The 22532-nt window shown below is 44.5% G+C and overlaps 1 protein-coding gene across 1 annotated transcript in view; it reads left to right on the top strand.

The window, feature by feature from the left end:
- Positions 1 to 22532, top strand: part of PRSS12 (serine protease 12) — a 321958-nt gene that overhangs the window by 194220 nt on the left and 105206 nt on the right. Inside the window, exon 9 of the mRNA XM_073603187.1 lies at positions 2647 to 2852. Coding sequence (XP_073459288.1) covers positions 2647 to 2852 — 206 coding nt within the window. The remainder of the gene's footprint in view (positions 1 to 2646; positions 2853 to 22532) is intronic.

The raw sequence follows: 22532 nt of genomic DNA, 5'->3' as shown, positions 1-22532 counted from the left end.
AGAGAGCAGCACATTATGCCATTGTCCTGCAGGGTTTAAAAAAAAAAGTGCGGTTTACTACTGCTTTAACGGTATACTTTTCCTCCTGCTGTCTGTCATTTGGATTACAAAGTGTGATACATTCTTGTTCTGTTTCTGTTTATTTGTATCATACACATTGGGTAAAAATGCCTTGGCAAAGGAGACCTATATCGCAATGACCATTTTCTACTTGGATTTTTATGTATATAATGCAGTCATCAGTATAGACAGATTTAAAGCAGAACTTCGGCCAAACAGATAAACACACAGATAAAATACATATACAGGAACTGGTCAACCATTGAAAAGATTTCTGGGATCTTCACTGCTCTGCCACCCATCACATCCATGCATTGCAGGGCAGGAGACCTGATTTTTCCTAGCTTCATTTTGCCCACAATTTAAGGTCTTGTCCCTCATCCAGCCCATTACTCCTATCAGCATTTCTTTAGCAAGCACTTGAACACCGAAGCACATTGGCTCCCTTTGTTGCTTTTTCATCTCCCAGTCTGAACTCTGCTGTACAGGGGATTGCAAAGGTTGATTCCAACTGAAAAGCAGGTACCTCCATTGCTTGCATAAAAAATACATTTAATAATAAATTGTGCACATGAAACTGCATTAATTTGCATCTTTTTACATCTTTCTGGAATTCAGCTTGAACCCAGGTACAGTTCATTTACCAGGTTCTGCATTGGCATAATGGAGCAAATAAACTACAACACTGTTCTTGGACAATACTCCAGTGTGCTATTAAACACAACATGATGAGTTTAGTACTTTTCTGCCAATGGTTTTGGTGAAGCTAATTATCTGGAAAGTGCTATAATTAATTGCATTTTGCTTCCCATGGATGCAGCTATCTTCATTTGAACACTTCTTGTCTTGCAGAAGATTACTGTTAGAGGAAAGAATTTGGGTTTCTTCCAGGAGAAACTTTTTGAATATCTAAATACTTCAAAGGGAATAAAAACGAAGCAGAGAGGTGTGTGCTCTGCATTCATTATTTTATTCGCTGTGATTTAATTTATGGTATCAAGACATTAACTTGTAAGGCGCAGCAACTTACACTTTCTTAGTTGTTTGCTAACAGCTCTCAAACATGTCAACTGCTTATGAAATGTACTTCCTTTTGGTTTCTAATAGATTTCAAACTCCTGTTTTGGTTAAGGCAGCCCATAGATGAGCCAGTTTCTTTCGTTCGACCATCAGGTTCAATGGAAAAAAGTGACCTGATTCCTCCATCCATACATTTGGGGTGGATGGTGGAATCCTCCTCACTGGACGTTTGTAGTCTGACATCAGAATACACTGATCAGTGCTGCAGCACTAACTGGGTGTGAAAAATCTGACAGGGTGGTTTACAGCAGTTGGTCAGTAAGCTCTGCTGAACTGGCTGAATTTCCATCCATGTGTGGCCGGCCAGCCGGCTGGTATAACATAATTATTCACTAGAGAAAATTTATAGACAACCCTTTCAAAGTAATTAAAAGTGTATCTAATGCCAATTTTTGTTGTTATTGATAAAGTAGGGAAGAGTTAGAGCCTTTTTTTAAATCGCTGTCTGTGTCTTCCTGGGAAATGAAATCCAAAATACTGGTGGTAATTTACAAAAACTGGAGAGTGCAACATCTGGTGCAGCTCTGTGTAGAAACCAATCAGCTTCCAGGTTTTTATCATCAAAGCCCAACTGAACAAGCTGAAGTTAGAAGCTGATTGGCTACCATGCACAGCTACACCAGATTCTGAGTGCTCCAGTTTTAGTAAATCCCCCCCCCCCCCCCGCCCCACTGAATCTGGAATGGCAATAGAGGTAAAGTCTTCCAATGTGGATGTTTTGGTGACAACAGTCTAGTAGAGGATTTCCCTTGCTTTAGAGAGATCTCCTTTCATTTACTGTTGTGTTTTAAGATAGAAAGTAAAGGAAAATCTTATCAAATGGGAATTCAGATGGCAATAAGAACCTTATAAGATTTCATTAACTTCCCCACTGTTTAAAACTAAAAAAAGGTTTTGGCTTGAGTTGGGTTTGTATTGGGCCTTGGAGTCCTAGGCAGCCTATACATTCATCTTTTTTTTTTTGTATAACCAGTGAGTTGATCAAAAGAAAAAAAATATGATTCCCCCATCAACACATTTATATGCTATTGTGATCTGATGGTGTGAAGCCTTTAGTGCCTGCGGCACTGATCGTTGGGGAAGAACCCAACTGGCTGGTTGACTTGTACACCCAGGAAGCCCATACATGGATCAAAATTCGGCCGGTCCCTGCTGAACCAGTCAAAATTTGATCCCTTTATGACCGGCTCTAGAGTATTCAAAATCTTCACAGTAAATTCATGTAAATATAATGAGGGTGATTTACAAAAGGAGTAAAGGCTGTCCACTTAGCTTCACCTTATTTTCTAAGCTTAGTGAACATTTGCAAGTGAGCATTCAGCTTAGAAAGTGAACATTTTCTAATCTTTTAGGAAATTGGTCTGAACAAGATTCCTCTCTTTATTATTTGTATAATACATCTTCCTCTTGGTGTTGGGAGTTGTGGTACCCACAATTTCATGTGTGATTATTGCATCTCAGTAATGTTGGCTTTAACTAAGACTGTGACTTAAACAATCCTTCCAGGGGTCCGGCGAAGGCCAGAACTATGGCGTATTTTGGAGAAGGAAAAGGTCCTATTCATGTGGATAATGTTAAATGTACAGGGGTGGAGAGATCATTGGCAGACTGCATTAAACAAGATATCGGAAAACACAATTGTCGCCATAGTGAAGATGCTGGTGTGATCTGTGACTATTTAAGTAAGAAAATGATGTCAGCTGGACCAAAAGGTATGGAAATGGCATCAAAGAAGTAATTGAATTCAGTTTTTTTTTATTAAAACTAAAGGTGGCTGTAGTTTTAGAGGTGTAATACAATGAGATGCCTTAGTAATACAAAATTGTAATGCATGCATGGTGATAACAAATAAAAGCTAAACAAATCTCACAAAATGTGAAGAAAATTAAATTTCATCAGGTTGGACATTTTTGGTCTTTTCCCATTACAGATAAATAAATCTTTAATAGAATAAATGCTCCTATAATATAAGGCTGTACACCCAGTGGTTTTGAAGGTGCACTTGGCCAATGGGGTGAGTATAAACAGTATAAAACAGTTTTGTTGCATGGCCTCACCCTCTGTGCAGAAATATGAAATGATCCTCCTTTATTTGGGATATGTGATCTATCTGATTTCTAATCTATCCGAATTTAGTGTGAAAAAATAAAACTTAAGCTGGTCATACAATAGCAGATTTTGAAACTAACATTTGTAGGAACGCTCATACAAACATTTTGGGTACATTACATGACTTGACAAATATAATTTGAAAGTAAGTAAAAATTTTGTTTGTTTTTAACATTTGGTTTTGGAATGAATAGATTTTCCTAAATGAAAACCACATACAGCACATTGATAGATATTCACTAGTCTGAGAAAAAGTTCCCATCATGTTTCATCAAATTTTTACGTCACTGTGACCGGAAATACATTTTCAGTTTGATCCCACTATCAATTAGGAAATTGAACAAATGTTTTGCTAAATGAAAAATTTCAAATGAAATTCTAATAGTGTATGGCTAGCTTAAAGGAGCTGTAAAGTCACAAGGTTTTTTTTATCCTAATGCATTCTATACATTAAGATAAAAAGCCTTCTGTGTGAAGCAGCCTCCCCAGCACCCCCTAATACTTACCTGAGCCCCATTTCTGTCCAGCGATGTCCACTAGTGTCTCGGTTGTCTGAGACTCTCCCTTCTGATTGGCTGAGACACAGCAGCAGCGCCAATGGCTCCCGCTGCTGTCAATCAAAGTCAGTCAGCCGATCAGGAGAGCCCCATTTCTGTCCAGCGATGTCCACTAGTGTCTCGGTTGTCTGAGACTCTCCCTTCTGATTGGCTGAGACACAGCAGCAGCGCCATTGGCTCCCGCTGCTGTCAATCAAAGTCAGTCAGCCGATCAGGAGAGAGAGGGGGCAGGGCGGGGCCGCAGCTCCATGTCTGAATGGACACGGGGAGCTGTAACTTGGCTCGGGTGCCCCTATAGCAAGCTGCTTGCTGTGGGGGCACTCAACAGGAGGGAGGGACCAGGAGAGCCCAAGAGGGACGACAAGAGGAGGATCCAGGCTGCTCTGTGCAAATCCACTGCAACAGAGCAGGTAAGTATAACATGTTTGTTATTTTTATAGAAAAAAAAAGAGACTTTACAATCACTTTAACTGTCATATGAAAAAATAAAAAGTAAATTGTTGACTTTTTCAATATACAGTATTTGAACATGCAACATGTTTGAATATGTCTGAATGATCTTCATTCAGACAGTCCCGGGATATAAAGGTAATGAACAAATACCATATAAAATTGTAATGGTATATTCATTCTCATCATAATCTAAATTAACTAAAATGCAGATTTGTGACATAGAAATACACCCCTATATTTACCATCCCTTCAAATCCATGAAATTAGAACCAGGTGTTACAGATTACTTGCCAACATATAGGTGTAACAGAATAGTAGTGGTAAAGAAGTAAACTACACAGAAATCTTAAGCCTAGTACACGATTTGTGAAAATCAGATGAATGATCACCCTATTTTCCATGAAGGTGCGTATCATGATGGAATCAAAAATGATATTAACCACTTTAATACAGGGCACTTATACACCTTCCTGCCCAGACGAATTTTCAGCTTTCAGTGCTGTTGCACTTTGAATGACAATTGCACAGTCATGCTACACTGTACCCAAACTAAATTTTCATCATTTTATTCCCACAAATATAGCTTCCTTTTGGTGGTATTTGATCACCTCTGGGATTTTTATTTTCTGCTAAACAAATAAAAAAAGACTGAAAACTTTGAAAAAAAGGTTTTTTTTTGTTTCTGTTACAAAACTTTGTAAATAAGTAAGTTTTCTCCTTCACTGATGGGCGCTAATGGGGCTGCACTGACGGGCACTGATAAGGCAGCACCGATGAGGTGGCACCAATGAGGTGGCACTGACGGACACTGATGATGGGCACTAATATGCAGCACTGATGGGGCACCAATAGGCAGCACTGATGGGCACCGATAGGCAGCACCGATTGGCACTGATAGATGGCACCGATATGCAGCACTGATGGGTACACATAGGTGGCACTGGTGGGCACTGAAAGGCATCACGGATGGGCACTGATAGGCAGCACGTATGGGCACTGATAGGTGGCACGGATGGGCATGGATGGGCACTGATGTAAACTAATATATGGCACTGATGGATGCCAATCAGTGCCAAACAATAATGCCTGCCAATCAGTGATGCCCATTGTGAGCTCTGATTGGCATCCATTGTGGGCACGGATTAGCATCCACTGTGGGCACTGATTGGCATCCCTGGTGGTCTAGGGTGGCATACCTGGTGGTGACATCCCTGGTGGTCCTTGTGGCGTCCCTGGTGGTCCAGTTTGGGCTTCCGTGGGGGGCTGCGCTGATAATCAATCAGCACAGACCCCCCTGTCAGAGGAGCAGCCAATCGGCTCTCCTCTACTCGCGTCTGACAGACGCAAGTGAGGAAAAGCCGATTAACAGCTCTTCCTGCTTACACTGTGATCATGATTAGACATGGCTGATCACATGGTAAAGAGTCTCACAGACTGACACACCGCAACAACGATCTCCGCAATGTGCTTGATATCCTGGCGATTTCATATGACGTCTGGTCAGGATATCGAAACCACTTTGCCTCTGTCATTTTGCTATATGGCTGGCGACAAGTGGTTAACTTGTACAAAAGTTCTCGAATGACAAAGCAAACGCTGACAAACGTAGCTATATACTAGTGTAGTAGTAGAAAAAAATGATATAGTGTATATGACCCTTGCAGCCAAGTTCACCAAATTTGTTTGTTTCTTTCTGTACAATTACTGCACACATTGAATGAAAAACAGACGTTGTGACAATAACATTTTTCTAGCACCTACTTTCTATGCACCTTCCTATTTTTTGTATGAACTGTTGGATTCGTCTGTCAAAAGCACTATACTAAAGCCTCGTACACACAATCAGATTTTCGGGCAAACGGTCGTCCGTTTTTTGTTGCATGCTAGTCTCATGTCGAAAGTGAAGAGGTTACTCACCATATGAAAATTCTCATATGACAGAATACAACTTCAGAAGTGACGTCATGTGTTGAATAGTTTTGTATGTTTTCTTTCGTTTCTGAGCATGCGTAGTGCTCTTATGATTTATTTTTTTCGGACGAAAACCATATTAATGAAACGAAGATTGAACGTTGAGTTCACGTACAACAAAAATGTTATAATCTGCACATCCAGCTTTTGTAGGACAAAAATCGTAATCGGCTGTCGAAAGCACCATACTAATGATCCGAAAATCGGCAGAGCGTTCATTGGACGAAATTTTACTTCCGATTTTCATATCGTGTCTACAGGCCTTAACAAACAGATAATCAACCAATTGTTCCTCTTATGAAAATTTTCTTCTGATTTTCTTTTCCTGTGCTCTGGCCATTAGGTTGATTTCATATAGAAGAAAGAACAAGAGATCTCAATCTTTTTCATTAGTGAAGCCCAGAAGGTATAAAAATAAAAAGGCAGTTCTGGCTCACCTTTATACCAGAGCTGTACCAGTTTTATACATTTGATTAACTGACAAATGTTCTTCAAGAACAAGAATATAGCTAAATAGGAATAGGAAGAAAAGCAAAACTGTATTTAATGCAGGGTATTTCTGTTGCTCATGAAAGTTGGTGCAGATCTCATTAGCAGAACAGCAAAGTATAAATATGTCTTCTATTTTTTGATGATAGCAGCAGTACCTTTCATATATCTCTCCTTCAAATTGAATTGTTTTTATTAAAAAAAAAAAAATGCCCTTTTTTTCCCTGTGTCTAGAAGACGACCACAGGCAAATGAGTTCACTGTGTCTAGAGGAAGGTCAGAAACTTCATTTACTTGACATTCTCCTTAGTCACCGTCATAGCTGTTTGGCTGAAGCCTGTGGAGTGAAGAATCAAATAGATACATTATTAACAGCCTCAATCAGACACAAGTAGGCAACTGCCAAGTTACAGTACCAATTAGGAGTCAGGGGATGCTATGGGCGCTGTTGCTAGGTGATAGGCCTATTTCCCTAGAATAAATGAAGTTTTGCGAGATCATAGATTTCTGCAAACAATGGAAAGCTTTGAACAGTGCAATCCATTTCCTTCACAGCAGAAATAATTATCAGACTTTAAGGCAGTGTAGTTAGGCCTTGAGTGTAGGAAATGGCAGAATATAGTTTAATCCTGCATAGGAAAGGTTTAGCGCTTAGAAAGAAAATATTTTCAAATAACGAGATTTGTTGGGTCTTATTTCTGAAAGATGGAGCAGGTGTAAAATAGGATGGTTGCCTGTGACAACCTGTCCAGTTGTTTTATTTCAAGCCTCGTTGTATAAATGAAACCACAGACCTGGCTAGTTTTCATGAACGGGAATTCCAATTTTTCTTGGACCAGTTTCATGAATCATCCCATCAGCTATGCAAATCACACTGGCTTATGTAAAAATGTCCCTATATATATATATATATATATATATATATTCTGAAACGCTCAGCTATTGGATATTGCCCTACAATAACAATTTTGATTGTGATTAGAATGAGCTTCATACCGTTACTGTTAATAGTATATGGCACACAAAATGGCATACAAGTAGTAAAATCTGTCAACATGACTCCTCTTTGCCCTGGCCTCACTTCTTTGTTGTTTTATTGCAGATTCATGCTGTATTAATATTTGACTGGCTTTGTGCTGGACTTCTGGTCCTGCTGGGGAAATGTGTTTCTGCTTTCATAGCCAAAGCCCATTGTCAGCGGAGGCCAGCAATGCCACTGCCGTGCCAGTTTATAGAGCCAGAATGTGACTGCTACATCCATCTCAAACTATATAGCTCTAGGCTGTTGCTGTTACATTGTTATTACTTTAGTTTAGAACTTATATTAGGTGCGCACAACTGTTTTAAAGCACCCCTACATATTATGTTCCCATTGTCTTATACTTGTTGTATTGGCAGGTCTACAAATTGGCTGTGCAGGCGGCCCCATGGATGATGTCAGTTAATGTGGTCTGAATGGAGCTGAACATTAGACAGAACTTCAGCCAAAAATAAAAAGATACAATTGAGCAGATCATTGAAAGATAAAAAAAACAAAACCAGTCATTGCTGCAATAGAGATTTCCAGTGTCATACTTTTTTTCTGCACTATATTCCCTTAGTCCTCATCATCTTTCAGCTCACTTCTTCAGAGACCTGGACAGTGGAGAGAAAAGCAGCACAGTGATGAGTTCATCTCTTTCTCCCTCTGTTTTTTTCTTTCTATCATCATGCTTCTTCCAGCACATAAACTGATTGGCTTCTTGCACTGCTGCTCACACTGTCATGCTCAAGCCGTTTTGTACAGGGACTGCAAGAGGCTGATACCAGGTCAAGTTCAAGTATTTACACTGCTTGCATCCAAAAATACATTTAAAGTGTTACCAAACCCACAAAATCAATGCAGTAAAGCATGCTTGTTATACTCACTGTGGAACCTAAAGGGTTAATCCCCCACATTGTGTAAAAAACGCTGTTTGATCCAGTCTTCTCTGATCCTCTCCTTCTTCCACAGTCCCCAATCTACCTGCTGATAGAACAGAGCCCTGGGGGCACTCTGCACATGTTCAGGTTGGTGTGTATTGCTAGAGAGTTTTTTTTTCTTGGGAGAGTGCATGTGGTCAGCGGAGGGTGAATCAGCACTGACCAGACAGAGGGTCAGGGGTCATGCAGCATAGGATAATCAGGGGAGAATGAAAAGTCCTTCTACAAGCTTTAACCAGATACTGATAGAAGTCACAAGACTGCTCTAACTGCTGATGAGAAAAGGTATTTAGCAGTTTATATTTACAAAACTAATTGAATTTTCATGTTCTGTGTACTGTGGGAGACCAGATATAGTGAATGCAGGGTCCTGAGTTTAGTAACACTTTAAGGATGTGTTAAACAGCATTAATGTATGTCTTTTATAGCTGACTAAAGTTCAGCTCTATTATTTAAAAGAAATGTGTAGCCCTCCCATATTCTTTTTGTAAATATAGAAAGTTTGGAGCTTAAGCGATACACTGTATTGGCTAACTTAAAGAGTAACTCCACTGTGTTGAGAAAAAACATTCCCCCTTGGGTGATCTGTTTGCTTTGCAGGGATTTTAACAAACTTTGTTGCAAATTCCTGCCTTTTGTATTTCTGAAGGAATAGCTGTTTGTTTGTATGTGTCCATGTGCGAAGTGAATCTTTTTTAGGAGTATTTTTTTAATTATCATTCAGCTGCTGCACCTGCAGGGCTCTGATAAGGAAAGTGTCAGGGTATGCATCCCTTTAGACATGATTTCCCCTTGGGGGTTTCTCATCAAAAATGACATTTTTGTTGCAGAGGATGCCAAAAAATCTGACTTGTATCTTAGTGTAGACTTCTGGAAAAATCAGTAAGTCAATCACACAAGCAGGAAATTACATATATGGGGGATGTTCTGTACACCATCTGTGTACAGAACACCTCCAGGTAGCCATATTGCATTGCATTTTACAGAAAATTACAGCTGTAGATTAAAAGGTAATTTTTAAATAACATTCAATTACAATATGACTTGTGTCACAATTATATATGCTATATTATTTGTTTTTAGTTGCTTTTTTTTTTTTTTCATGAAAGTGGAGTTACCCTTTAAGTTTTTTAATGATGCAAAGTTTCTGGATGACTTATATAGCATAGAGGTTTGCCTGGGAAGGGATCTGAGTCATCCTGAAAACTTGCTTGTTTCATAATATAAGTTAGCCAAAAAGAGCATCAATTAAACTCCTAATTTTTTGCATCGTCTGATGGCTAATATGATACATTATTGTACTACTGAAAACAAGACACTCCATATATGGCTAATATCTCCAGAGATGCTGGACGATTGCAGTAAATTAGAAAACTCCCTCTACTGGCTAACCTACAAATCTTTTTCTTAATGCAATCTCAAAAATATGGAACACCAACCGAGTACCAATGTGCAATATTTAACATATGCACCTGCTGACAATTTACTATACTTTTTCTTTAATGAGAACCAGGGGCATTGCTAGGTTTACAAAAGATCTGGGGCTAGAGCCCATAGCAGCGAAGTAAAAAAAGTCATACTCTTGGGCGGGCATACACATGTATGTAATATATGTGTGTGTATATGTATATTACATTATATATTATATATATTATCATTACATCAGGGTCCCCAGAGAGCTCCTCCTTACATCAGGGTCAGCAGAGAGCCTCCCCCTTACATCTGAGTCCCCAGAGTGCCCCCCCTTGCTTCTGGGTCCCCAGAGAGCGCCTCCTTACACCAGGGTCTCCAGAGAGCCTCCCCCTTACATCAGAGTCCCCAGAGAGCCTCCTCCTTGCATAAGGGTCCCCAGAGAGCCTCCCCCTTGCATCAGGGACCCCAGAGAGCCCCCATTACATCAGGGCCCCCTTAGAGCCTCCCCCATACATTAGGGCCCCCTTAGAGCCTTCCCCATACATTAGGGTCCCCAGAGAGCCCCCCTCCTTATATCAGGGTCCCCAGAGAGCCCCCCTCCTTACATCAGGGTCCTGTGAGAGCCCCCCTCCTTACATCAGGGTCCCCAGAGAGCGCCCCTACTTACATCAGGGTCCCCAGAGAGCCCCCCCCCTTACATCAGGGTCCCCAGAGAGCCCCCTTACATCAGGTTCCCCGGAGAGTATACCACACTTACATCAGGGTCCCCAAAGAGCCCCTCCTTAGCTCAGAGTCCCCAGAGAGACACTCCTTACATTGGGGTCACCAGAGAGAGGGCGGGCAGTGAGAGATGATATCATCTCTCTGCTGCCCGCAGCTGCACAGTGAGAGCAGAACAGCGGTGATGCAGAGCGGGCGGTGAGAGATGATGTCATCTCTCTGCTCTCGCTGCCTGGCTCTCCTGTGCTGCCTGCCCACTCTACGATGCTGCCCGCTACACTTGCGGCCTGGCTGCAGAGAGGCCATGGCCATCTCTGAGAGACTCGGGGCTATGGGCCCCGTATTCGGGGCTATAGCCACAAAAGCCACCCCCTAGTGACGCCACTGATGAGAACACTGATGCAGAGACTTCCTGACTTTATCAGCTTATGCTCAGTGATAAAATGTTATAATGCATGTCTAATGGAGTATAGAGAAACAGCGAACTCTGACAATGGTCAGATCTTTAGCTATATTTAGCTAAAATGTACCTACTGTCTAAATGTAGTGTAATTTTCAAGTTAAACTTCAGTCAGATATAAAAGGCACACATATATAAAAGGCTCTATATTCAAGAAATCATTATTATGTGTATTTTTCAAATGCAAGCAGTATAAGAAACTGAATTTAACTTGTTATCAGCCTCTTGGAGTCCCTGTAAATCAGGGCTCAGACTAAAAGTGGAAGAATCTGCACAAGGAGCCTTTTAGTTATGCTGCAGTGCTTGTGTGTGAACAAGGAAAGTGCTAACAGGAGGGGAGAGCAGAGTGACAGAGAAATGAGTGCATTAGAGTGCAGCTTTCCTTTTACTGTCTGGTCATAGGCTAGGGGAGGGACACGACCTGTAAAGACAATGGCATGCTGTGTTGCAGAGCTGTGTAAGCCTGAAAACTGAAAAAGGCGGAAATACAAACCCAGACTGGCAGAAAAACACCTCCTGTATATGTATTTCATCTGGGAATTTTGCTGTTTGCCTAGGATTGATCATTAAACTCTTCCAGGCACCGTAATGCATTTATGTGGAGGCGAAGCAGGTGGGCCTTATTGCCCAGCCATCACACATATTCATCCAAGGGGGTCGAGGTTGTGTGCTAAGAGTGTGCTCACTGCTTTCACTTACAGCTCGCAGGCTCTATTTTTGGTTGGTCATCAGCGACACAGGCACCGGTCATGTGACCTCTGTGAGAGCCAATTACAGTGATCCCATAATCAGCACACTGCCTCCATCTTCCAGCATTAGGACCCACCCTAAAGAGCCTCTCAGAGGTGGCAGGAAGGGGTTAAGAATTTGAACATAACAGTATTTTATCTCGTCATTGGTGTACAGTAGGGATGAGCCGAACACCCCCCGGTTCGGTTCGCACCAGAACCTGCGAACGGACCGAAAGTTCGCACGAACGTTAGAACCCCATTGACGTCTATGGGACTCGAACGTTCAAAATCAAAAGTGCTCATTTTAAAGGCTAATTTGCATGGTATTGTCCTAAAAAGGGTTTGGGGACCCGGGTCCTACCCCAGGGGACATGTATCAATGCAAAAAAAACTTTTAAAAACGTCCGTTTTTTCGGGAGCAGTGATTTTAATGATGCTTAAAGTAAAAAAAAAAAAAGTGAAATATTCCTTTAAATATCGTACCTGTGTCTATAGTATGCCTGTAAAGTGACGCGTGTTTCCCGTGTTTAGAACAGTCCCTGCACCAAATGTCATTTTTAAAGGAAAAAATCTCATTTAAAACTGCTTGCGGGTTTAATGTAATGTCGGGTCCTGGCAATATGGATGAAAATCAGTGAGACAAACGGCATGGGTACCCCCCAGTCCATTACCAGGCCCTTTGGGTCTTGTATGGATATTAAGGGGAACCCCGCACCCAAATTAAAATAAGGAAAGGTGTGGGGCCACCAGGCCCTATATACTCTGAACAGCAGTATACAGGCTGTAGGTTTGTTGTTAAGTAGAATCTCTTTGTAATTTTGAACGGGTACATTTTTAACGTGTTTAGCTCCAGCCAAAAAATCTTTTTTAAGCTTTTTGGAAAACATAGGGAAGGGTTATCACCCCTGTGACATTTGTTTTGCTGTCTTTCCTCCTCTTCAGAAGATTTCACCTCACTTTTTGTCCCAATGGATTGGAAAGCATCAGTGGAAAGGAGAAATGTTTTTCCCATATTAACTCTTACAGGAGAGAATTTCCCTTCCTAGGGGTAGATTTCACTTCCTGTTGTCTCCTTCCGTTTGCAAGTAGGAGTCGTTTGTAAGTTAGTTGTTTGAAAGTAGGGTCCTGCCCTATATACTCAGCAGAAATTTGGGCCTTAGGTGTTGCTGTGGCCACAACACTGTAAGCCCTCACAGGGCTCTGCTGTGAAATATTAGATCAAGAATTGTAATTACATGCCCCTGTTGAACAGGAGCTGAAAAATTAGGCCTTAGGCACTGGTGCTGGTGCCACAACACTGCAACCCCTCACAGACACTCTAGTTGGAATGCAGGAACGAGCCCTGCTGCAAAGTATTGCATCAAAAATTGTAATTACACGCCCCTGTTAAACAAGGGCTGAAAAATTGGGCCTTAGGCACTGGTGCTGGTGCCACAACACTGCAACCCCTCACAGACACTCTAGTTGGAATGCAGGAACGAGCCCTGCTGCAAAGTATTACATCAAAAATCGTAATTACACGCCCCTGTTAAACAGGGGCTGAAAAATTGTGCCTTAGGCACTGGTGGTGGCACCCAGAACCAAAAATGTTCTTACAAGCTATCAGCGTGATGATTGAGGAGGAAGAGGATAATTACTCAGGGATAGTCACTCAGCATCAGCATAGGCAGTCTTTGAAGGGATCTGAGATTTCAAAAAAAATTATTCGGTTACATCAGCATCAGGTGCTTGGTAGCTGGTGGTGATCCAAGACTCATTCATTTTTATGAAGGTCAGTCGATCGACCGAGTCAGTGGACAGACGCACCCTGTGATCGGTTACCACGCCTCCAGCAGCACTGAATGTGCGTTCCGAAAGAACGCTGGATGCAGGACAGGCCAGTAGCTCAATTGCATACTGTGCAAGCTCTGGCCAGTGATCCATCCTCAAGACCCAGTAACCCAGAGGATTTTCGGTGGGAAAGGTGTCCAAGTCTGATCTTGCCCCTAGGTATTCCTGCACCATGTAAAACAGACGCTGGCGATGGTTGCTGGAACCGATCATACCTTGGGGCTGTGGACCAAAAAATTGTCTGAACGCATCGGTCAGACGGCCACCTTCTCCACCGCTCCTTCTTTGACTGACCGAAGCCTCAGCAACACGTTGTCCAGAAACAGGAGTTTGTAACCTCCCAGTCTCTGGGAATGCGTTGCACAGACCTTTCTGCAAGGCCTCCCGAAGATGTTTCATCCTCTGCTCCCTCTGCGATGGCAAGATAAGGTCCGCAACCTTACCCTTGTAACGTGGATCAAGGAGGGTTGCCAGCCAGTATTGGTCCTTCTCCTTGATACCACGAATACGAGGATCCTTACGCAGGCTTTGCAGGATCAGGGAGGCCATGCAGCGTAGGTTTGCTGAGGCATTCGGTCCGGAGTCCTCTGGGTCACTAAGGACGACATGGTCCGCAGCCACCTCCTCCCAGCCACGTACAAGTCCATGTGTTTCTTGGGACTGATCCCTTAAAGACTGCTGCTGATGCTGAGTGCCAGGCTCCACCTCCATACTGACACAATCTTCCTCCTCCTCCTCCTCTTCCTCCTCGTCCTCTTCCTGTGTGATCGGCGGGCACGCAGGAACACTGTCTGGATAAAGGGGGCCTTGAGAGCTAAGGAAGTCCTCCTCTTCCTGCCTCTGTTCTGCCTCAAGTGCCCTGTCCATTATTCCACGCAGCGTGTGCTCCAACAGGTGGACAAGGGGGACAGTGTCACTGATGCATGCACTGTCACTGCTCACCATCCTCGTGGCCTCCTCAAATGGTGACAGGACAGTGCATGCATCCCTGATCATGGCAAACTGGCGTGGGGAAAAAAAACCAAGCTCCCCTGACCCTGTCCTGGTGCCATAGTCACACAGGTACTCATTGATGGCCCTCTGCTGCGTGTGCAGCCGCTGCAGCATGGCCAACGTTGAGTTCCACCTGGTGGGCATGTCACAGATTAGGCGGTTCTTGGGCAGGTTAAACTCCTTTTGGAGGTCCGTCAGCCGAGCACTGGCATTATATGACCGGCGGAAATGCACACAGACTTTCCTGGCCTGCCTCAGGACATCCTGTAAGCCCGGGTACCTGCCCAAGAACCGCTGCACCACCAAGTTAAGGACGTGAGCCAAACAGGGCACATGGGTCATTTGTCCCTGTCGGAGGGCAGAGAGGAGGTTGGTGCCATTGTCGCAAACCACCATTCCTGCCTTAAGTTGGCGTGGCGTCAACCACCTCTGAACCTGCCCCTGCAGAGCTGACAGAACCTCTGCCCCAGTGTGGCTCCTGTCCCCCAAGCACACCAGCTCAAGCACCGCATGGCATCTTTTGGCCTGCGTACTTGCGTAGCCCCTTGAACGACTACGGAGCACCGCTGGTTCCGAGGAAGAGGCCATGGAGGAAGAAGAAGAGGAGGGGGTGGAGGAGAGAGGTGTGTCACAATCATTATCATTTTGGAGGCGTGGTGGCGGAACAACCTCCAACACTACTGCACCTTGTTCTGCATCCTTCCCAGCTGCCAGCAGAGTCACCCAATGCGCCGAGAAACTTAGGTAACGTCCCTGTCCATGCCTGCTGGACCATGAGTCAGCGGTAATATGCACCTTACCGCTGACCGCCCTGTCCAGCGAGGCATGGACATTGCCTTCCACATGCTGGTAGAGAGCCGGAATTGCCTTCCGTGAGAAAAAGTGGCATTTGGGTACCTGCCACTGAGGAACCGCACATTCCACAAACTCACGGAAGGGGGCAGAGTCTACCAACTGAAAAGGCAGCAGTTGAAGTGCTAGCAATTTTGCCAAACTAGCATTCAACCGTTGGGCATGTGGATGGCTGGGAGCAAACTTCTTTCGGCGGTGCAGCAGCTGGGGCAGGGAAATTTGCCTGGTACAATCTGACGTCGGTGTACCAAAATCAGATTGCCCACAAGTACGTGGCTGTGACACACCCAATTCTACACCTTCATTCCTCTCAGTGCAGGTCTCAGAGAGGACTGAAGGTCTAGTGGGGTTGGAAATCTCAGCTGATGAGGAGCAAGCAGAGGTCCTCTTTGTTCTTTGGTGTGGGTCTTTTAGATACGCTTGCCAACGAACTGCATGGCAGGTCAACATATGTCTGGTCAAGCATGTGGTACCCAAGCGGGAGATGTTTTGGCCACGCGAGATACGCTTGAGACATATGTTGCAAATAGCAGCGGTGCGATCTGATGCACTCGTCTCAAAAAAGGCCCACACCAAAGAAATTTTTGAATAACGCGCAGAGACTGCAGCGCCCTGCACATGTGGAGCTTTGGGGTGTGATGCAGTCAATGTGCTGCCCTTAGGCTGGCCCCTGGAGGGCATCCTGCCTCGTTGGTGATGTGCCGCCTCCTCCTCCTCCTCCTCTCTCCTATCAGGCACCCACGTTGAGTCAGTGACCTCATCATCCCCTCCCTCCTCATCACTGGAGCAAACCTGGCAGTATGCTGCAGCAGGGGGAGCATGACTGCCAGATTGCTGTCCTTCTTGGGCACCCCCTCTGTCCGTGCTCGTGTTACTGCCTTCATCGAGCTCAGTATCATCATCAGAGCCTTCCAAACGCTGGGCATCCTCCTGGAGCATGTACCCAACACTGTGATCAAACAGTTCGAGGGACTCCTCAGGAGGACATGGTGGGGCTAGGGAAGGAGTCACTGATGACATTGAGCCAAGGGAAGAGGCCGCTGCTTTGCCAGACAAAGTACCCTGGGCATGGGTGAGAGAGGATGAGGAGGATGAGGACGGCTTGGTCATCCACTCGACCAAGTCTTCCGCATGTTGCGGCTCAACATGGCCAGCTGCCGAAAAAAAGGCCAAGCGTGTCCCATGGCCACGTGCTGATGAGTAGGGATGAGCTTCGTGTTCGAGTCGAACCCATGTTCGACTCGAACATCGGCTGTTCGCCCGTTCGCCGAATTCCGAACTTTATGGGCCGTTCGCGCTAAATTCGTGTGGCGCGTCACGGCCCATAATTCACTGCGGCATCGCAGTGCATTGCTGGCTGATGATTGGCCAAGCATGCACTATGACCCGCATGCTTGGCCAATCACAGCGCCGTCAGTAGAGAGAGCTGTAATTGGCCAAAGCCAGGGTGGCTTTGGCCAATTATGGCTCAGGGGATTTAGTACACACCCCACACTATATAAGGCCGCCTGCACGGCGGCCCTGTGTAGTGTGTGTTCCGGTGTGCTGAGAGATAGAGAGAGAGAGAGACAGTGTCATTTGATTTGAGTTAGATAGATTAGGCAGAACAGTCAGTCAGTTAGCTGCACTTACAGTGTATTGTGTATATATATGCATCCCAGGTGTTGCATATATATATATATACACTGTATTCAGTTTAGCTAGATCCATTCCTGTTATCTTCTATCTAGACTATTTACATTTAATGCAGTGCGTCCTGCTCACAGTGTTCAGCTAGATCCGTTCCTGCTATTTACATTTAGTGCAGTGCGTCCTGCTCACAGTGTTCAGCTAGATCCGTTCCTGCTATTTACATTTAGTGCAGTGCGTCCTGCTCACAGTGTTCAGCTAGAGCCGTTCCTGCTATTTACATTTAGTGCAGTGCGTCCTGCTCACAGTGTTCAGCTAGATCCGTTCCTGCTATTTACATTTAGTGCAGTGCGTCCTGCTCACAGTGTTCAGCTAGATCCGTTCCTGCTATTTACATTTAGTGCAGTGCGTCCTGCTCACAGTGTTCAGCTAGATCCGTTCCTGTTATCTTCTAGACTATTTACATTTAGTGCAGTGCGTCCTGCTCACAGTGTTCAGCTAGATCCGTTCCTGTTATCTTCCTACTGACAGGCAGGCTTGTCTGGTTACAGTATATAAAGCTACCTGAAGAAAATTACAGGTTTTCTATCCCAGCTTAGTGCAGCTACAGGCCATTAGTATGTCTGGAAGGCCAAGAAGGAGAGGCAGACAGTCACAAGCCAATAAGAGAGGGCAAGCAGGATCTGTGTCTAGTGCTGGTCGTGGAGACGGTGCATCCTCATCAGCACGTGGCCATGGGACACGCTTGGCCTTTTTTTCGGCAGCTGGCCGTGTTGAGCCGCAACATGCGGAAGACTTGGTCGAGTGGATGACCAAGCCGTCCTCATCCTCCTCGTCTAACAGGGGCGTGTAATTACAATTTTTGATGCAATACTTTGCAGCAGGGCGCGTTCCAACTAGAGTGTCTGTGAGGGGTTGCAGTGTTGTGGCACCAGCACCAGTGCCTAAGGCCCAATTTTTCTGCCCCTGTCTAACAGGGGCGTGTAATTACAATTTTTGATGCAATACTTTGCAGCAGGGCTCGTTCCTGCGTTCCAACTAGAGTGTCTGTGAGGGGTTGCAGTGTTGTGGCACCAGTGCCTAAGGCCCAATTTTTCTGCCCCTGTCTAACAGGGGCGTGTAATTACAATTTTTGAAGCAATACTTTGCAGCAGGGCTCGTTCCTGCGTTCCAACTAGAGTGTCTGTGAGGGGTTGCAGTGTTGTTGCACCAGCACCAGTGCCTAAGGCCTAATTTTTCAGCTCCTGTTCAACAGGGGCATGTAATTACAATTCTTGATCTAATATTTCACAGCAGGGCCCTGTGAGGGCTTACAGTGTTGTGGCCACAGCAACACCTAAGGCCCAAATTTCTGCTGAGTATATAGGGCAGGACCCTACTTTCAAACATCTAACTTACAAACGACTCCTACTTGCAAACGGAAGGAGACAACAGGAAGTGAGATGAAATCTACCCCTAGGAAGGGAAATTCTCTCCTGTAAGAGTTAATATGGGAAAACAATTTCTCCTTTCCACTGATGCTTTCCAATCCTTGTTCCACAAAAAAACCCAAATTTTCAAAAAACATTTTTCATTGGGACAAAAAAGTGAGGTGAAATCTTCTGAAGAGGAGGAAAGACAGCAAAACAAATGTCACAGGGGTGATAACCCTTCCCTATGTTTTCCAAAAAGCTTAGAAAAGATTTTTTGGCTGGAGCTAAACACGTTAAAAATGTTCAAAATTACAAAGAGATTCTACTTAACAACAAACCTACAGTCCCTGTCTTGTTTGCACCGCCTGTATACTGCTGTTCAGAGTATATAGGGCCTGGTGGCCCCACACCTTTCCTTATTTTAATTTGGGTGCGGGGTTCCCCTTAATATCCATACAAGACCCAAAGGGCCTGGTAATGGACTGGGGGGTACCCATGCCGTTTGTCTCACTGATTTTCATCCATATTGCCATGACCCGACATGACATTAAACCCGCAAGCAGTTTTAAATGAGATTTTTTCCTTTAAAAATGACATTTGGTGCAGGGACTGTTCTAAACATGGGAAACACGCGTCACTTTACAGGCATACTATAGACACCCCCCAGGTACGATATTTAAAGGAATATTTCACTTTTTTTTTTTTTTACTTTAAGCATCATTAAAATCACTGCTCCCGAAAAAACGGCCGTTTTTAAAAGTTTTTTTTGCATTGATACATGTCCCCTGGGGTAGGACCCGGGTCCCCAAACCCTTTTTAGGACAATACCATGCAAATTAGCCTTTAAAATGAGCACTTTTGATTTCGAACGTTCGAGTCCCATAGACGTCAATGGGGTTCTAACGTTCGTGCGAACTTTCGGTCCGTTCGCAGGTTCTGGTGCGAACCGAACCGGGGGGTGTTCGGCTCATCCCTACTGATGAGGATGCACCGTCTCCACGACCAGCACTAGACACAGAGCCTGCTTGCCCTCTCTTATTGGCTTGTGACTGTCTGCCTCTCCTTCTTGGCCTTCCAGACATACTAATGGCCTGTAGCTATATATATATACTGATACTGCAGCTAGCAAAATCAACTGCCTGCCTGTAGTATGAGAAAACCACCAACCTTCTACAGGTAGCTTTAGCTGAACACTGTGAGGTGGACGCACCCCACTAACTTGTAGGTTTAGCTGAACACTGTGAACAGGACGCACCCCACTAACTTGTAGGTTTAGCAGAACACTGTGAGCAGGACGCACTGCACTAACTGTAAATAGTCTAGCTGCCTGACTGTGGTACTAATAGGATCAAAAGAACACCAGCAATTTTCTTCAGGTAGCTGTATTTACTGTAACAAGACAAGCCTGCCTGTCAGTAAGAAGATAACAGGAACGGATCTAGTTGAACACTGTGAGCAGGACGCACCCCACTAGCTTGTAGGTTTAGCTGAACACTGTGAGGTGGACGCACCCCACTAACTTGTAGGTTTAGCTGAACACTGTGAGCAGGACGCACCCCACTAACTTGTAGGTTTAGCAGAACACTGTGAGCAGGACGCACTGCACTAACTGTAAATAGTCTAGCTGCCTGACTGTGGTACTAATAGGATCAAAAGAACACCAGCAATTTTCTTCAGGTAGCTGTATTTACTGTAACAAGACAAGCCTGCCTGTCAGTAAGAAGATAACAGGAACGGATCTAGCTGAACACTGTGAGCAGGACGCACCCCACTAGCTTGTAGGTTTAGCTGAACACTGTGAGGTGGACGCACCCCACTAACTTGTAGGTTTAGCTGAACACTGTGAGCAGGACGCACCCCACTAACTTGTAGGTTTAGCAGAACACTGTGAGCAGGACGCACTGCACTAACTGTAAATAGTCTAGCTGCCTGACTGTGGTACTAATAGGATCAAAAGAACACCAGCAATTTTCTTCAGGTAGCTGTATTTACTGTAACAAGACAAGCCTGCCTGTCAGTAAGAAGATAACAGGAACGGATCTAGCTGAACACTGTGAGCAGGACGCACCCCACTAGCTTGTAGGTTTAGCTGAACACTGTGAGGTGGACGCACCCCACTAACTTGTAGGTTTAGCTGAACACTGTGAGCAGGACGCACCCCACTAACTTGTAGGTTTAGCAGAACACTGTGAGCAGGACGCACTGCACTAACTGTAAATAGTCTAGCTGCCTGACTGTGGTACTAATAGGATCAAAAGAACACCAGCAATTTTCTTCAGGTAGCTGTATTTACTGTAACAAGACAAGCCTGCCTGTCAGTAAGAAGATAACAGAAACGGATCTAGCTGAACACTGTGAGCAGGACGCACCCCACTAGCTTGTAGGTTTAGCTGAACACTGTGAGGTGGACGCACCCCACTAACTTGTAGGTTTAGCTGAACACTGTGAGCAGGACGCACCCCACTAACTTGTAGGTTTAGCAGAACACTGTGAGCAGGACGCACTGCACTAACTGTAAATAGTCTAGCTGCCTGACTGTGGTACTAATAGGATCAAACGAACACCAGCAATTTTCTTCAGGTAGCTGTATTTACTGTAACAAGACAAGCCTGCCTGTTAGTAAGAAGATAACAGAAACGGATCTAGCTGAACACTGTGAGCAGGACGCACCCCACTAGCTTGTAGGTTTAGCTGAACACTGTGAGGTGGACGCACCCCACTAACTTGTAGGTTTAGCTGAACACTGTGAGCAGGACGCACCCCACTTACTTGTAGGTTTAGCAGAACACTGTGGGCAGGACGCACTGCACTAACTGTAAATAGTCTAGCTGCCTGACTGTGGTACTAATAGGATCAAAAGAACACCAGTAATTTTCTTTAACATACTGTAACAAGACAAGCCTGCCTGTCAGTAAGAAGATAACAGGAACGGATCTAGCTGAACAGTGTGAGCAGGACGCACTGCACTAAATGTAAATAGTCTAGCTGCCTGACTGTGGTACTAATAGGATCAAAAGAACACCAGTAATTTTCTTCAAAATACTGTAACAAGACAAGCCTGCCTGTCAGTAGGAATATAACAGGAACGGATCTAGCTGAACACTGTGAGCAGGACGCACTGCACTAAATGTAAATAGTCTAGAAGATAACAGGAACGGATCTAGCTAAACTGAATACAGTGTATATATATATATATATATGCAACACCTGGGATGCATATATATACACAATACACTTTAAGTGCAGCTAACTGACTGACTGTCCTGCCTAATCTAGCTAACTCAAATGAAATGACACTGTCTCTCTCTCTCTCTAAGCACACCGGAACACACTGCACAGGGCCGCCGTGCAGGCGGCCTTATATAGTGTGGGGCGTGTACTAAATCCCCTGAGCCATAATTGGCCAAAGCCTCCTTGGCTTTGGCCAATTATGGCTCTCTGTTAAGGCGGCGCTGTGATTGGCCAAGCATGCGGGTCATAGTGCATGCTTGGCCAATCATCAGCAAGCAATGCACTGCAATGCCGCAGTGAATTATGGGCCGTGACGCGCCACACGAATTTGGCGCGAACGGCCCATATTGTTCGGAATTCGGCGAACAGACAATGTTCGAGTTGAACATGGGTTCGACTCGAACACGAAGCTCATCCCTAGTGTACAGTATCTGGTGGAGTTTGTACAGTACAGGCAGTTCCCGAGTTATGAACATTTGAGGTATGAACAACTCATACTGTCAAACAGAGGTAGAAACAGGAAGTGAAAGTAAATCTACCCCTAGGAAGGGAAATTCACTCCTGTAAGAGTTATCATGGG

The sequence above is a fragment of the Aquarana catesbeiana genome, linkage group LG01, assembly GCF_042186555.1.
Source record: "Aquarana catesbeiana isolate 2022-GZ linkage group LG01, ASM4218655v1, whole genome shotgun sequence".
NCBI classification, from domain to species: Eukaryota; Metazoa; Chordata; class Amphibia; order Anura; family Ranidae; genus Aquarana; species Aquarana catesbeiana.
Note: the sequence above shows the minus strand (reverse complement) of the source record. Positions and strands in the feature narration are given on the sequence as shown.